The sequence below is a fragment of the Hippoglossus stenolepis genome, chromosome 9 (genome assembly GCF_022539355.2).
Source record: "Hippoglossus stenolepis isolate QCI-W04-F060 chromosome 9, HSTE1.2, whole genome shotgun sequence".
In the NCBI taxonomy this organism is placed as follows: Eukaryota; Metazoa; Chordata; class Actinopteri; order Pleuronectiformes; family Pleuronectidae; genus Hippoglossus; species Hippoglossus stenolepis.
Genome location: NC_061491.1, coordinates 18,746,400 through 18,764,491, shown reverse-complemented (window position 1 = coordinate 18,764,491; position 18,092 = coordinate 18,746,400). Strand labels below are relative to the sequence as shown.

At 40.1% G+C, this 18,092-nt stretch overlaps 1 protein-coding gene across 2 annotated transcripts in view; it reads right to left on the bottom strand.

The window, feature by feature from the left end:
- grid2 (glutamate receptor, ionotropic, delta 2) overlaps positions 1 to 18,092 on the bottom strand; it is a 441,472-nt gene that overhangs the window by 56,165 nt on the left and 367,215 nt on the right. For both annotated transcript variants that reach the window (XM_035167013.2, XM_035167012.2), the window contains exons 12-13: positions 8,469 to 8,607; positions 1,441 to 1,636 (exon numbers count right to left, since the gene is read on the bottom strand). In XM_035167013.2, the coding sequence (XP_035022904.1) occupies positions 1,441 to 1,636; positions 8,469 to 8,607 (335 nt within the window). The remainder of the gene's footprint in view (positions 1 to 1,440; positions 1,637 to 8,468; positions 8,608 to 18,092) is intronic.

Sequence of the window (18,092 nt, the reverse complement as noted above, 5' to 3'; positions counted from 1 at the left end):
TTTAAGATATTTTAAAATCATTTAAGAACGTTCACATTTTCAAATATTGTCTTTGGAGCCACTGTCACTCACACCAAGATGTCTACTCTATGTTATATAGTGGCAAAGGTTTAGGATTATTACAGCAATGTGATAATTACATTTTTTGACCTGTGATTAAAATGTTTGGATTCATGTATAGTGTTGAAAATTTTGAGAACTTTCTTTCTTGGATACTCTACAATATTAAAGGAGAGTGCATTTTGTATATGGAACACAACATGATATTATGGATATTATATATTAACTTCTTCTTCTTATCAATCGAATACTATTAAAAAAAGATATATGCATGACAGCTCAGTTAGATCAGAGGATAGAGGACAGACTGACTTATTCATGATTCTAGAATCACTATTAAATACATACACCTCTGCCAACAAGCAATGTGTGTGAGTTTGCACTAATAGTTGTGTGCTTATATGTGGTTATGTACTGCATTTATCTCATCATTTCAAAAACACCACCCGCCACTTTAATCACTCCTCCCAACACTTGCAACGCTTCCAACGCTGGCTACAGTTCAAGTCTAATATATTCAAGGGAGAGGGAAACTCTCACTGGAGGAGAGCGGGCCGATGCAAACAGAGAGCGGGGGGCATGCAAATGAGATGCAGCAGTCAGGTATTTATAATGCTGGGTAATTGCCAGGGGAATTAAGTATCTAACCATGCGCATGTTACCTGGGTATCATTAACATCGTTTTGATAGCTTTATCCCCAGTGAACAGACGGCCCTGTAGCCTGAGCTGCATGTCCACACAGGTCTGAGTGTGTACACGTTTACTTCCATGTATTAAATGCAGAAATAACTAAGGTTAACAAAAACCTGTAAATACTGGAGTGGTTTCTATTTCGCTGATCAATTCTATTGAGTAAAGGGTTAGGGGTTAGGGTTAGGGTTAGATAATAATAAGTAAATAATTTGTCAAAAGTAGACAATTTGTGAAGCGTTATGTTTTAACTCATGTAATATCTAGGCGGGGGCACTGTAGTAGACGTCTTTATAAAAAAAATCACTTGTGAACAATATTAACACAATAACAAGGAACAATTTAGGTAGAAGAATTGTGGCCCCTTTAGCATCTGCTGTCTATTAGCAGCAACATGTTATGGTTAGTTCTGCATAAAAATAACTGAAAATATGTCATTTCACAAAACAACCAAAATCCATGTGTTCAAAAGGACAAAGTTAAATGTTGGTAAATAAAGACCTGACTCTACTGAGTGGAGAATAACTGCATTGATGCTGCTGCTGTTCTGCACTTGTTTCCCTGCATTGAAAAACTATCTCTGGAGTCTTCTGACGCAAATGTTTGTATTACTAACCACAGTGATTTTACATGTGTCATTGGTCTTTTGCCTGAAACGGACACCTTATCATAAAAAAGAAAAGACCTACCTTGCGGATGCCTTCTTTTGACTCCTCAACATTGTTGTCCCCTCCTCCAGTGCGGTTGATCATCCGCCACATCTGGGAGTACATGGGATCTCTCTCAAAGGGGTTCATAGATTTGGAGCGCACCTGGTCATAGACTGCAGAGTCCAGCACTGTGCCATAAGGCAGGTCTGTCTGCTTAGATAAATCCTGTAGAGACCTAGAGACAGACAAGTGAGTAGAGTAAGTAAATCCATTCATACTCTGTGTTCAGCAGCAACACACTGCTACCACTTTGTGTCTCTTCTCTTTTCAAGGTTACGATGATGTCGGCATTGACAGTTTAAGGGTAATAATGTGACATTCAGGTAGGTCAGAGTGCAGGAAAACCATAAACTCTGAAGCTAAATGCGTCAGCAACAAACAGTCCTGAGCCTTCTGCTCATCATCGCTCTGAAAGCTCAATGGTACAACCCAGCCAGCACAGGGCAGATCAAATTGCGATGTGGGCAGTGTAAGGCCCAGAGGCCGGAGGTTCCCCACCGCTGCTGCACACTGTTGATATATTGGATTTGTTTACCTGTTCAGGGTTGTTTACTTGACCTGAGAAAGAACTTTTGTTCACCACACCAATGGAACTTAAATAAAGCCCCTTCTGACACTTGTTGGTCATGTAAAATTAAAAGAACTTTAATGTAGCTGCTTTGGGGTCAAGTCTTAATTTCCTTCCTTCCTTCCCTCCATCCTTTCATCCTTCCGTCCGTCCGTCCTTCCTTCCTGGACCATTTTATCCTAAAAGCACAATTCTGAATGTAAACATTAATATTTTATATCTAACATCTTCTAACTATTAACTTCTAACCAATTTGTTATTGTAGCTTAAATATCCCTAATATTAAGTCATTTGAAAATTGAGTTTAATCAAAACCAAATCACTTTGGGGAATCGGGTGGCGACACCTTGCCCTGACATCTACTATAACATCAAGGAAAAGGGGGCCATGAATAAAGAAGTGGAGACAATAAAAAGCTTAGTCCGTCTGAAATGAGAAAAGTTTTCTATGTCATTTTACTCTTTGTCTTGTGTTCTAACTTTCACCCATAAATCGCCGTCTCTGGGGTAATTCACGAGCGATTGTTAATTATAACACAACAGTGCTCGGGTTGCCTCTCAAAGAGTTTGGCCATTAAGAAATGTAATAAAGAACCATCACAGGACCTAATTACTGTTTGTTTGTTAAATGGCTGCTACATGCTACCCATGGTTTGAGAGACACATTTATGTTTGAAAAAATAAGCCCCTCAAACTCTGAACGTGTCCTGTTAAATGAAGAACAAGTGTACAGAATGCTACTTCATTAATTCAGCTGTACTACATCCACAAAGCAGATTTAACAATGGGCACAAATACAAATATCTAAGCACGGTTTGAATTATTACCAGGCTGTTCTCTCAGACGAAAACATGCACAAACACACACATGAAATAATAAATTCACTCTTTTTATTCCTCTCTCTCATGCTTTTCTCTTTCCCTGGCTTTGAGGGGGGGGGGAAAGGAAGATTTTAATGAACTTTGCCACGAACATGAATCTTTTATTGCTGTCAATTAATCTTGGGCCTTGATACTCTCCTCTTCCTCCCCACCCATTCCCTGTTAACACACTCTGACCAGGATTTCCTGCTGTGTGAATTGGTTTCACTCAGCAGTGACTCTTGTTATTTAATGGTTGGTGCAATGTGTAGGAGCAAGAGAGAGACACAGAAAAACAGACATAAGAGAAGACTTTTACAAAGACAAAAAAATGCAGATTAGAAAAAAAGGGGTAACAGACATTTGCATACAGGTTGGAGTCAAGTATCCGGTGGTTCATCTGTAATTGAATACACGCACTAAAGGGTGGAAAGGGTTAAAGGGTCATCAGCTCCTACTGGAGCAAATTTAGATACTGTAATTAGATCAGACTCAGATATGAAGCTGTGAGTTTCTATTCGATGAATCTTTGTTTGCAACTTCAAAGAAACACAAAGACAAAAACAGGGTAAATCAGCAATTAACGATTTACTTTTTCACTTTATTTAATATTGCGATTTTCTTTACTGTTGTGATTTTCAACCCCTTTTTGTACAATTTCCAAAAGAATCATTCATGGATCTTTATGAAAAAAAAAACGGATATATCGGGCACTGATATCTATGAGAGTGGGAAATTTGGTGAAACCTGATTGAATTTAAGGAGACTGTCTGTGAGTGCCTTCTGATTTGAGATGAAATGAGCAATGTGCATAGTTGGGAAACGATGGCAGACAATATGTTAAGGCGCAGTTTTATGGTGATAATGCTTAGAGATGCTAATGTCTATGAATTCAACTTTAAGGACAATAACCCTAGTAACCAAATCATTATTAGCAGGATTAGAAAAAAATGGACGTCCTTGACTGGAACCCAAAGCAAAACTTGTTGGGCCAGGAACCTTAAATTGAATTGGAATGAAATGGAAGTTTCACTGGTTGTCTAGTAAAGAGATTCAGCCAGATCTAAGCTGTTTCAGGGTTTAAGGCCTGACAGCAGACTCTTCACTTTGGGCTCTGTTGGTTTCTTGTTCAGGCTGTCAGGAGTAGGCCTATGGCCAACATATTTCTGACAAGCTATGTTGGAACAGGTACTAATGACGACAATGATAGAAAACTTCTAAAAGACATTGAGGTTGGCGGGATGACACAAAACATTCCAACATGTTCAAAGAGAAGTCGTGGTAATGGTTACAAAGGGAAAAAAAGGAAAACCAAACTTCAAAGGCACAATTGTTGTGGGCAACTTGCCACAACTCGCTTGAAGACAAAGTAAAATATGCTGTAAGAGAAGTTACTCAAAGAAAAAAAAACAGGAAATAGGAAGGAAGATAGTGTTAAACCTAAAAAGAGAAAGAGAAGAAGAGACGGTAAGAAAACCTAAAGTGTGAGTGAGTCCCCAGCTGACCTCTGTTTTTATTGGAAGGAGCCCTAATGGGTCTCTGGGGAGTGGTTACAATCTGGTTTTTGATTGATTGAATCTGGAGTTTAAGTGTAAAGTCACATACACTCTGTCCACCGTGACCCACTAAATGTTAAATGGAATATCCAAATAAGGTAACAGGATAATTTATGTTCATAACATCCCGGTGTCCTTATCATGGGCTCTTTAACAGCTTCTGAATGAAGGCAGACCAGGCCCGACTGACATTCCCCACAGAGGTTGAAACTACGCAGCCTCAAATTGAGATGCAGATCAGATTCAGCTTTCAATAGACAAACTAAAGCTCAAACTCTAAAGTTAAATGCTCTAAAGTTGAAAGTGGAACCATTAAAAAGAATATTCTTCCTTTTATATGACTGATAAGTTTGCTCAAAGACTTGAGCATTTTTAGAACTCTATAAGAACTGCGACTGCTGAAGTTAAAATGCATCAGTGTGGAATTTACTTACTGTATCTCTGAAAACAGGGATGCACCTAATTTGTCTCCAAACACTATTAAATATCTGAGTTTTAATATAAAGACACTGACATTGGTTTTCTCCCGATCTATTAATGTTTGAGTTGTATCATGTCGATTTGCATACATGAATCATGTGTTTGTCTTTTTGTGACGTCTCATGTGAATTTAATGCCTGTGTGTGTGTGTTTGAGTGTGTGTGCACAACCACTTATGTTTCCGTCCTGTGTGTATGCTAGCTCATTTCGCAAACAATTATATTCCCCCTAAGCAGCTCAATGAGCAGGTAAATGGAGTGAACAGCAGCTGAATGTATCTCATGACAAGTAGTCAGTATGTGTGTCTGTGTGTGTGTGTGTGTGTGTGTGTGTGAGAGAGAGATAGGGAGTGAGAGAGGGTCACAGTCAGAGAGAAAGGCCTGAGAGAGATCATCATCATAACAGAATATTATTATGAATATATTTCATTATTCTGAGTATACTATTCAAAATATATATATATATATAATGCTGAAGCACCTGATGACCCTACGGTACACAACTGCAGCTATGTCCCTAACATCCGCTGGTGGTCAGTAAGAACCATCAACTGGTGATTAGCATCTTAACTAGTGCTGGAGACCTTCAAACAAACAGGGGATATTCTCCATCTTGTTCTATGTTCTAAACTAAAATATTTTATTTTATTCTATGTTATTCTATTTTACATTATTTCATTCTTTTGCTTCTCTTCCTATTTTCATTAGCACTTTGGTCAACTCTGGTTGTGCTTCAAAAATGAACTTGGCTTGAGTATGTGTGCATCTGTTTATGTCTGTGGTTCCCATTTGAAAGCTGTATGTAACAATATGCTTTTAGGAAAGCAAGCTTAGCAAATTTAAAACCGGTCAAACCTTTAAGGGAACCGTACTCAAGGGAAAACATAATTTTCGATTGACTTTGGTTGCTGTGCAACCTCAGGAGTTTGGTGAGCTGCTAATTTTGCAGATGCTAGAGGACAAAGATGACCTTGGTTTTGTGCTTCTGGAGGGAAATGAATTCGCGGAAATGTACAAATGCATCAACGGATGTCTTTTGAAGCACTGCAGACGTCCATGCAAACAACAACAAGCATCTACGTGGAGCGAAGCTATGTAGCAGCCAAACATGGTTAACATAGGCTGACTATAAGTGCTGCGCAAGTGCTATTTATAATGGCTTGATTATTAATTATGTGCATTTTGGAAGAGTTTGTGACCTGTGAAGTCATTTCACAATATATGCTAGTTTATTTATTATTTTGTATTAATATAACAAATGCTCCACTGCTGCAGTAAGTGAGACTTCACATTTAAATGTAGTCATTTGGGAAATGTTTTTGCCCGAAGCAAAGTACAAATGAGGAACAAGCCACAGTCCATCAAATCTGATTTTGCTTCGTTATCATTTTATATGTTATTTTTGGTCACTAACAACTGCTACATTTTCTGTAAATAAATAAACAAATCGTTTTCGTTTACTAAACAGAACAAGGGGCAGGGCAGTGGATGACTTCATGTGACCTACCCACATAAGACTACACACACACACACACACATGAACACGCAGGTACACACAAGCATGAAAAAACACATCTGATTGACTTTATTTGGGAAACTTTAGAAACGATAAAATATGAAATCTGTTATATGAGATTGGACCTGGAAACTAATCTTTATATCCTCTAACACTGTCTGTCTTGCAATCTTCACATCCTGTCCAGTCCATCCTCTTTTATTCTTCCTTTTCTTGACAGGTGCTGCCATTTTTCTTACCTCTTTAAATCCATTTCTCCTTCTGACTCATCACCCAATACTCTTCCTCTCTGTATTGCCTTGCTCCTCTGCACTCTCTCGTTCTACTCTGTCTCCTACCCTCTGCTTCTCTCCTCCACTTTCCTTCTTAATCTGTTTCACTCTTTATTCCTCTCCATGTGCTCCCTCTCTTCATTTCCACTTCATAATGTTTATGGCGTTTTTTGTCTCTCACTTTGTTGCTCTTTTGCTCCGTCTCTTTGCCACTTTCCGCCGCCATCCCTCACTGTTTTCCTCAAGGATTCACAGAGAAATTGAGGGAAAACATCCAAGCGTGAAATAGTCCAGAGAGGGTTCTGAACGCTCACTTGTTATTTCATTTCCAGGATGAAACAAGGGCATTAATACTTAAAAACCTTGTCTGTCCTGACGGCTCACTGAGACTTTCCCCTGCCCGTCTCTTCCTCTCCTGCCGGTGCATTTACTTGCTTGTGCTTTTCCATACTTAACTAATTCACTCCCTTAATCAGTGACAAATACATGCATTCACTTTTATTCAGTCTGCATAATATGTTAATCAAGTATTAATAGATAAAAGTGCATGCTTCCATGAAGGTTGTGTTATGCTGTTGAGGTTTGGTTATTTTGGGTTTGTTCGCTCTCTTCCCAACACCCAACTTTAGAGACCCAGGGCCATGAGGGTGCCGCTGTTAAGGTGTAATTACCACAGAAGAGTCAACACATTAAAATACCAAATTAAAATGAATGGAAATCCTTAATTAGCTAAATAGATGCTGAATGAGGCGGCAAACTGAGAGGCACTTGTGGTTGACAGAGGAAAAAAAATGAACAAACAGGACAACCAAAAGCAAATAAGAAATTTATTCTTTCTTAATTTTCTGAGGGACTGGACAGAAGGACTGCGATCAAAGAAGAGTGAATAGAATCAAAAGTAAAGCAGAAAAGAGCTCGACAGAAACACAAACGGACGGAAACACATTAAGAAAAAGCTAGTGATTAGATTTACAGAAATAAATGTTGTTTATTCCAAAGCTAAGCACAATTAACTGTGGCACTGCCGGGCATAGCGGATGCTCTGGCGCGCTGATTAGTCCAATGAGAGATGAGCGTTTCCTGGTGCCACCAGGAGAGAAGCTGGCGAGCACATTATCACACGGAGAGATAAACAGAGGGCACGGAGCTGAGGGAAATAAAGTGCATGTGTGTTTGTGTGTGTTACTTCATGTGTGTGTGAAAGCACGGTAATTAAGGTGGAAGGATTTTGCCTGTTACCTTGATTCATTCCCTGCATCCAATCTGAAAGGAACATGCAAAAAACTGCTTCCTCTCACTTCTGCTTTGCTTTGCTTTGCTCTCTCTCTCTCTCTCTCTCTCTCTCTGGAACACATATGCATGTAACACAGGACTCACACGAATGCGTTGGAGGCTTTGACCAAAAGGCTGCTCATTCACTGCATTAATGCTCTGTTGTGTTGTGTTACATTGCGCTGTGTCGAGTCGCGTTGAGTCACGTCGGCTGCACCGCTTGCGTTGCATATGGGCAATGTGTACTACTCTTTAGCATTGTATTGATAGATGGCACCGCATGTTAGCATGAAAACTGGCTATGTTGTGTGTCCCAAGCAAGAAACGGGCACGCTCAAGTCCGTCAAATGCTGTTGGAATGCATATGTGTGTGAATCCTGCGTGACTGTGTGATTGTCTATGTGTGTGTGCATGTGCAATAGCATACCTGCAGTGAATACTACGCCACCACGGACAACAGAGGACAAAATCTGGTGGATACTCACTGTATTGAGTTCTCGATGCGTGTGATGGTGAGGAAAGCTGCTAGGTTGGCGGTGTACGAGGAGATGACGATCAGAGCAAACATCCACCAGAAGCCCATCATCATCCTCGTAGCCAGGGTGGTGTAGGGTACCTCCCCACCTTTAAAGAGAGAAAGAAAGAAAGAAAGAAAGACGTCAAGCAAGTGCACAGAGAACATGAAAACCTATGACATCAGCACATAGAGGAGATTCTTTGCTGCAGGAGAAGAAAGCTGTTATAACAGCAGAGCACATCCTGAAAGATTATGTCTGGATTAACAGAGCTGATCTGATGCTTTGGCACAAATCTGATCTTCACATGGAGAATTGAGATTTGGATCTACAGTTTGCTCTGGAATGCATGAGAAGGATCTTTGCGATATGATAATATTCATATATTGAGGTAACAGTGGCCTGTGGAGCCTGTCGTCAGCTCCGGATATGTCTTAATGCACAGTCACTCTCAACAACACCATCTGGCACCGGTGTTTTGAACACAAGTCAAAAAAATGTAACCTGTTGTTGCAATAAATTAAATGTGAAACACGTCTTTTTAGCAAAAGATTGCACAAATGTTGTCAGGCCGTCCCATTAGGATTTAATGCCGCCCGGAGCACATTAGGATGAAAAGTGGCTTGTCCGTCCTCAAATATAAAAGCTCTTTATCCCCGTCTCGTGTTATAAACAGCTTTTATCGCCTTGTCCTCTGAAGTCTTGTTGTGCTACAGTAAAGAAGCGAACTGTCTTCTGCTTTCCATGAGCTCGGAAAGTGGCTGTCACTCTGACCCCGGCCTTTACAATAAATAGATAAATATTTCACACATTTATCCTGCTTTTCTTCTCAGATAGGGTGCTGTACCTCCTATTAATAAACACTGACAAGTTTGCGTTTACACATATTTGGGTAAATGCACACAAACACAAAGAGCGACGATTGATTCGCAGCGTGCAAGCTCTTCCTCGCTGCCTTTTATTGAAGCCTGCCAGAAATTAGCCCCATTCATCCTTGTAGCGGGGGATCACCGTTACATCAGCTCCCACCAACAGCCCCAACCCCCCCCGCTCCCACCTCCTCCAGCCCAGACTCAATAATGTATGTGACACCCACATAATCTCAAGTTCCCTTTATCTCGCTCTCTTCCTCCACTGTAGTCTCGCTTTTGCCAACTTCCTTTCAGGCCCTGTTTTTTTTCTGCATGGCTGATAGCATTTGATTTAATTCAACTGTGTTATCTCTCTGGGTTTACTGCATCTCTCTCAGAGGATGTGCTTGTTGTTGACATCAGGTTTTACAACAACAGTGATATACTGTATATTCTATTCAGATATATAACACAATTATACAAAGGATCCTTGTGCCGTATTTGCCAGTATATAATTCTCCTACAGGTCTTTTCTTTATGTTGTAGGACTTTATGTAGAATGACTCGGGTAATGTTTTGTTTGCAGTTTGACTGACTCTTTGCAGGGTTACGCAAAAACTACTTAACTGATTTCCATGATATTTTGTGGAGGGGTGCAGCATAACCCAAGGAAGGACCCATTGCATTTTGGAGCAGATCCAGTTAAGCAGACGGATCCAACATGGCGAGATATGGTGTTACTCTCTCCAAGAGCTGTTCTAGTTTTCGGATTTTTAGATTGGTTTGACATTAACTGTGCTCACATGTAGAGTGTTAATGGAATTATTCTTTTCATTTCACCTGCCACGTATTTCATCAGGTCTCCTCTTTTTGAAGATTCATCAGATAACATAGATAAAAAAAAATGTAAAGTACAAAAGGGCAAAGTCTGAACTGTAACCTGTTCATCATGGACTGATGCTTTCTTTATGTGTATTTGTTATCAGATTCACTTTCTCAAGATTTGAATTTCAATGGGCCATTCAGTGTTCTAGTGTGCTTTGTAAATATAGAAAATAATGCAAAATATCTTTGCCTTTATCAACTAGGATTTCACTCAGTAGAGTGCACACCTCCGCTAAGGCCCAACGGTAACTTTAAATTCAATCAAACTGCTAAAAATAAAACACACTCATAGATGTTACCTAAACATATATTGTTTTTTTCATCAAGATCCAGCAATTATTTTCTGAGAAGTCAATGAAAATGTTGTGAAATCTCACAACATTATAGAAATCTCTGGATCCGCCCCCTGATCCAGTTCCTAACCAAGATTGAATGGGTTTTCATTTGGCCCATATCACATCCTTCATTTCAGTTCATAGTTCTTGTGTAATCCTGCTCACAAACAAACAAACTGTGAAGAAAACATAAACTCTTTGGTGAAAGTAAATAAAGTTTGCGGAATCTGAAAACCTAGAATACAGCCTCATTAATTGAAATATAACACTTATGCAAATATTTTCTCTAAGTTCATGCAGTTAATTATTCATGAGAAACTATTGCAGATTTGCCTGTGGGAAGATGAATTGAACCTTTTTGAAGGATAAATGCAACCAGGAGGCACAGATGAATTTTTTCTCATAATGTGGGCTGTGAAAAATGTCCAAATATAAGTGAAACCATGACTTCAGTATCACTGACTTCAATAGCTTCTAAAACATGACCTTTGTGAATCATTCCACCTGCGGAAGGTATTCAGGGTTTCATACAGGAAACATCCATGGAGGAGCCATTAAGTTACCAGAGAAAAATCTATTGTTGTGTTTCAGAACAATTTTCCTGTTGATTTCTCGCTGCACAAGATACTTTTATAAAATATTTAACACAGTTGGGAAAATGACTCCGCTCTGCATGGCCCAAAAATTTGTAGGTGAGCAGACTTTTGTTGGTTGTTTTATAATTCTTACTCTCTCATCAACTACAACAGACTTTTTGAAAAGGTCATTTTGTGTCCTTCTCTGAATACATGTGTATGTTAGAGAGAGAGAGAGAGAAACATATTATATAAAAAATATTTACACTATATAAAATCGTTTTTTTTTTTTTAGAAATGTCTCTCCTCATTTACAGAAACCAACAGAACCTTCTGTCCACATTCAGCATTCATTTTGTCCACATTTGTGAACGTCTGTTGAAAGCTTATGAATACAGAAAAAAACTGATGAAATGCAGCACTACCACCTGAAATCATAGGGGGCAGTGTAGCCAACAGTGCCAGTGAGGTAGGCATATGACATGAAGAAGATCTTTCTGAGGAGAGACTGCAAGTAGCTTAGTTGAACCACAAGCCGTTTACAACCTAGTCACTTTTGGCTCTTTCTTAAGAGCGATACAACCTCCTCCACCCTTACCATGTTTCTTGCAGTCAGAAACTCGTCTCTGTGGTGCCCTCTAGTGGCTGTGTTGCTTAACAACCATGCCAACATAAAGGACGCATGGCAGTGTGTCCAGTGACGATTGCATGATTTGAAACAGACGGTATCTCTTCTTGTACGTAAAGGCAGAATAGGTAAACCTTTAAAATCAGAACATGTATGATAAAATAAATGGCGTTCCTTTAATCCAATGTGATCGTTTATCTCACTTATTGCTATGAGTAAAAAAAAAAAAGGATACGCAACAGAATACATTTAATTTAAGAGTCAACAAGTATCACAAATAGCCAAAGTACTCATTGAGAAAGCTGATCTAAAGGACGGCTATATTGGAGCTTATAACTATTATACTACATTGTGGTGCTGTTGTATGACAATGTGTAATATTGTGTTGACAATAAGAGGGAATGATTCATATGTGTATAACTTCCTTTTAGGGCCAAGATAAGATTATCTAACATAGACAGTGATTAAAAAAACAGCAACTGTTTGTGTATTTGTCTTTCTTTTGTCAGCTAAGGGACAAGAAATATGGACGCAGCAGTACAAACACAAACACACACACCCCTTATCTGTTAGAACCATCTATCAGCTCATCTCTACTGTGTCTCATTGGAAGCATCGTTCCTTCTGTGCACTGCCTAAACCATCGTTCATAGAACCAGATGTTTGTCGAGACTGAGGAGGAAAAACAGGCAGATCAGCATCAGTGAGTAATTCAGTGTCATGTGCATACAAAGAGAGTGCAAACATGTATGCACACATGTTATTTCTTTTAAAGAAAACATCCTCCTCCAATGCTGTCAACAGCTCCATGAGGATAAATAAGAGCGCGGAGAAAAAGATGAGGCCCTGTTTACACACAGCTTCAGCACGGTCTGAACTCACCAGGAGGTTTCAACTGACACTGAGTAACGATGCCTGTTGGGATGGTGGACTCTTCTGTTTACTTTGGTGGTTTTTTTGATCTACGCCTGCATGTGTTTGTGCTTTGCCCTCATTCTGTCTGCTGCTCCTGTCTGTGTGGGTGCCTGGCTGGGCGTGGCTTCCGGTCTCCTGCAGCTCCCGGCAGGACTACTGAGCACCTGATCTGAATCCTCTTCTCGACCACCACTTATTGTCATACATTTAGCTTTTTTTTTACGTCCGCCAAGTTTTCACCTCTGTCCAATTGTTTGTGTTTTGGTTTGTCTGTTTGTCTGCAGGATTACCCAAAACGTACTGCATTTATTCCAGGATGGGAGAAAGGGACATGGGCCAACGAGGAACCCGATTAGATTTTGGCATGAATCAGGACAAAGGGGTCCAGATCCAGTAATTTTTTAGGACAGACACAATTATGGGACAAATATATATGAGTGTGTCCAATTCGGTAGCACTCCAAATATCTAGCAGATTAAAATGTGGTTTCCTCTGGGGTTAAAAAACGTGTAACACCCACAAATGTGTAGCTGAGATAACGTAATGTGGCCTCAGCTATAAGGCTTGTTTAAATTTAAGGGGACTGTTGGGCATTGGCAGAGGTATGCGCTCCACTGAGTGCCATTCTAGTTGGATCTGTCTTTATGTCCCCTGCCTGCCCTCCTTATATTAACCTGTTGTTTCTTGTGCTCGGGTTAATTAACTCCTCTCAGCACTCACCCACCAACTCACCTCGTCAGCACTCTCTGCCCATGAGCGGTCCGGCCACTCTGCCTCGCTCTGTCCTGGAACACTCTCTACCTCAGTAGCAGATTCTCTGGATCAAAGACTCTTAAGTATTCCTCGCTTGTCAGCTCCCTCTGTTGTTGCTGTAGCACAGGCTTGCAATATTTACTTTGTCAGCACATTTTGTTCTTGTAAATACATTTTTATATCTACTAAACTGATGTTTCTCCTGTGTTTTGCACGTTGAGTCCAGTCATTCCCTAAAAACCTTCCTTTAAAAGAATGTATAGGCTGCTAAGGGGTCAGTATAACTGTTTCCTTACAGATAAAATACACCTCTGTCTTGCTCATTGTAGTAACAACATAGTGAACACACTGTTAGAACACTTGTTCAATGAAGCTGATCGGGATGAGTAACGCTATAAGCTAACACCTCTTTGGAGAAATAAGAATAAAGGAGCAACTTTAAGACACTTTTCAACTTTCCTGTTTGTGCAACCCTCAAAAACCACAGTCAAAATGTGTATGTCCCCTGGCTTGCATGTGTGTATTTTAATGGATTCTGGAGGAGGCACAGTAAGCATGAAACCACGTTTGTGGAAGCCATAGCAGCAGCTTCAAAGGCACCATAGTGTGTCCCATCGATATAAATCTCAGTTTCTACCACCACATGTGTCTCTCCTGCCTCTCCCCACATTCTCTGCAGTGTTACCCAGCAGCTGAAAGCAAGCAGCATTTCTCTATTTCTTCCAACTCAAACAGGGGAATCTAAATCTCAGTAACTTCAGTAAAAGGAGCATACAGTGGTTGACGCATGTTGGGAGGCACATTACTCAAAATTACATGGACTACATTGCAGATAACATTTCAAATTTGTAAGTATTTTTCTTGCTTAATTATCCCAACTTCTAGGTCACCGTTCTTTTCAAAATTGTTAGCAGAGCCTAATTGCCACTACACTTCCTGCCATCCTTGTGATTGAATGAGTCACTGGATTACAGGATGTCTACATAACTGATTGATTCATTAGACAGCTGGCTGTCTGCCTGGCTGTCTGCCTGCTCTCTTGGCTGTGGGACTGCTACGGTATGAGCTGGCCGACAGACTCCTTTTCCTATTTCCTGATTTGTGACACTGTCATTTCTGCTGGTTTTCTCATCTTCCGCCAATTTCACAATGTAATGTTTTTATTATCTAAATAGAGTGATTTTTTTAGGGAATTTTAAGGGAAATTGTATTATTTCCAAACATATTTATTTAGTGATCAATCTGTAGTTGTCTCTTTTAATAGCAGTCATTTGTCATGATTATTTAAATGTTTTCAGTCATCCTGGAAGGGCAATTACAAAGCCTTTATTGAACTTTTACTAATGCTGTCTGTAAAATTAATCCAGTTACATGAACGTGAGAGAAACCCTGCACCACTGCACCATTATGCACGGTGAAGATGCCCACACACTACAATCTCTGACTTTATTCTCATTTTCTATCTTCCTTTCTTTTGGTATTTAAAGTAATGCACAAATACTGTGTGTGTCACTGTTTCGTTGCCACTGTATGAGTTGCAAAAAATGATCTTAATTGTGGTATCGGAATTATTGCTTTTCAACCAAATTGCAGGTATAAGATGTGGTTCATATGATGGCGATAGTACTTATTTCAAGTGGTATTTGATAGCATACCGTCACACACACACAAAATCTGGTCATTTAGGAAGCTGTCTAGAGATTTAGTGCCGGAACTGACTCTCATCCATCAGGTTTGACACAAACTTAGCAAAGATGTAGATGAGCCTCCATGTATAAGTGCAGTTATTCTGATGAGGTCACGAATCGGCTCAGACATGCTGTTGTAGAAAATGACAAAAGGTGCAACGCAGAACCATTTCAGTGGCTCTTGTAAAACCTTTGTCATTTTAACTGTTCCCTCTTTTGATCTGTTTCATTTGAGTCATTATATAAATATATTATATTATTATATTATATAAATGAATCATGCATCATCATGATTTACTGCAGTCTTTAAGTGGTGGTTAGGGTTATTTTGTCCAATTCAGGAAGTTTATAAATGTTCTGTATGCCTCTTGATAGATGAACCTTTTGGGAACGAGATGCTTTGACATGCTATCCTTTAAACACCAAAATGGGTCAATTGCTGGAAGAGGTGATTGGACAAATAGATGATGAGAACTAACTGCCTCCATACTTTCAATGCTGCCAATGTACACAAGCACCATCAGTCAATAGTGTGGTGAGGTGCTTGAGGCGTCCACTTGTGCTCTGTAATTTCATCCCACAATAATGTCAGCAGCAGCATGTTTGAATAATCAGTCCCATGCTCCACTTTCCTTTCCCACTATACTTCAGACAATGAGGAGGGTAAACAGTGTCAGTCCAGAGCTCTGGAAAATCCACTTCTATCAAGCGTACCATCACTTTTTAAAATCTACTGATAACCAGTGTGAGGCATCTCTTCAGAGTCAAAGTGTCATACTCCAATTTTCTTGGATGAAAGTAGAACAGAGCCGTTCTTTATGGCTTTGTAAACGAGGAAAGGAGATGATGTCAGCTCCCAGTTGGGATCACTGCAATCTTTCCACAAAATGATGCAACGGTTTTCTCACAAAAATTTGGACAATTTAATTGTTTCACAGCTCCGAAAGTATCGAGCTTAAGGACAGTTTGTGGGGGGGGGGGGTTAACAGCCTAACCAAAACATTATCCCTCATCTTAACCATGACCAATGCATGCATAACCCTAACCTCAACCGAATCACAATTCACACCCCAGGAGGTCTATTGGTCAAGACAAGGTCAGGGTATATACTAGAAAAGGCCATAAGAGAATGAGTACACACACACAGACACACACAGACACACACACACACACACAGACAGACACAGACACATACACACACACACACACCGCACACACACACACACACAGTTATCCAAAAGCTTTAGTGAATTAAACAGGGAAATTTGGTGCACAAAATTATTCCAGCAGTCAATTCATCTCCATCAAACACATCCACTGTGTCTCTCTGCCCCCCTCTCTCACTTCTTGTCCTTTCAACACGTCTCACTCCTCCACTCCTCTGCTGTTCCCCTCTTTCGCTCCCCCCTCCACCCTTGTTGACATGGTGCAGTTAAAGGTAGCTCCAGATGAGAGCGGCTTTGAAGCCAGTCGAGCAGTGGGCACATCCAGGAGGGTTTTATTTATATGTGACTTTCTTGTAAAGCTTCAAATCTCACCACTGAGCAAGCACCTTCACTGCCTCCGGTTATATCCCTCTATCACCTGATGACTTGCAGGAGTCGTTACTTAATTTATTTTTTTATCATCTATTTCTCCTCTAGCACCACAAACACACTCGACTGACGGTGTCCCAGTGATTATTAAAAAAACTTGGGAACACATTACGGTGTTGGGCCCAGGGCTTAGGAGGGAAAAAAGTGAGAGAATAGAGAAAGGAAGGAGGAGGGTGACAGAGTGCAGACATCCCTCCTCCAGCGCCCTTCCTGCTCTTCAATCTCTCCATTGTGCATGTGCCACTTCTAATGCTCCTGGTTATCAGCCAAAGCGAAGAGGGACTTTCACATGTGGTTAGCAATTTTTCTCAAGCCATCAAGTGCCACCATTATAGGGATCTATTGGGCCGGTAATGTTGTGGATTTGAGCTAAGATGCGTGAAGTTTACATTTCTGAGCTGCGTCTAATGCTATCTCCCTCCCCAGCATGCACCCTGATTTCCTGTAAGACCCCGTCATCAAAACATGATGGAAGAGCGGAGTGGTGAGGTTGTGTGTTTGTGGTACTTTTTAAAGGGTTTCAGGGGGATAGTTAGGATGATGAAGGCAAAGGAGGTATGTTTTAGAGGAGACAGGAAAAGTAATGGTAATGATGAGGCTCATTAAAGCATGAACACACACTCATGCACCACATACACTCACACACCAAAGGACTAGGATCAGCGAAAAATTTTGCTAAATTCGCTAACTTTTGGGTTCGGTTACGGTTTATATACATATATATATATGTATTATTTAACATGTAATATAATGTTTTTCATTAAATTATAACAACTCTACCTAGGTGAATATGCACAGGCCAAAGTTCTCCTTGAAAGAACTTAATGTCTAAGTAAGTGCATTTACAGTATTTCACCAACAGCAAGAGGTCTTTTAATGACGGGAGTTTAACGTGATTGTTGTACTTACCCGCCTGTCAAAATTGTGATTGTGACAGGAGATGTCTTGATTGCACTTCACATGACAAACTTGTAATCATTCCCTGGGTAACCTAATGTACGTAAACGTTTCACAGGAAATGTTTTTCTTTCTTTACTAGTTATTAATATCTGAGTCGGCAGCCCTTTCATTTCTTGTGTGTGCACATCTGGCTCCTATCATGTAAATAAATCCATATTATTTCCATATTTATTTCTCGCTGTTATTTGACAGAGTGGAGATGCAATATACACAGTGTCTTGCAGCAGATATAGTGCGGCTGGAAGCTAAGTCTCATGTGTGGTCCCTGAGCAGCGTGGTGCTAGACGCAGCTCTTGGAGATGAGCCCTGTAATTTCTCTGTGTTGCACACAAAGCTCACATAAAGAGAATAAATCCATATGATTTACTGTATAATTTATTTCCCACAAACACAAAGTGTAACATGCGCT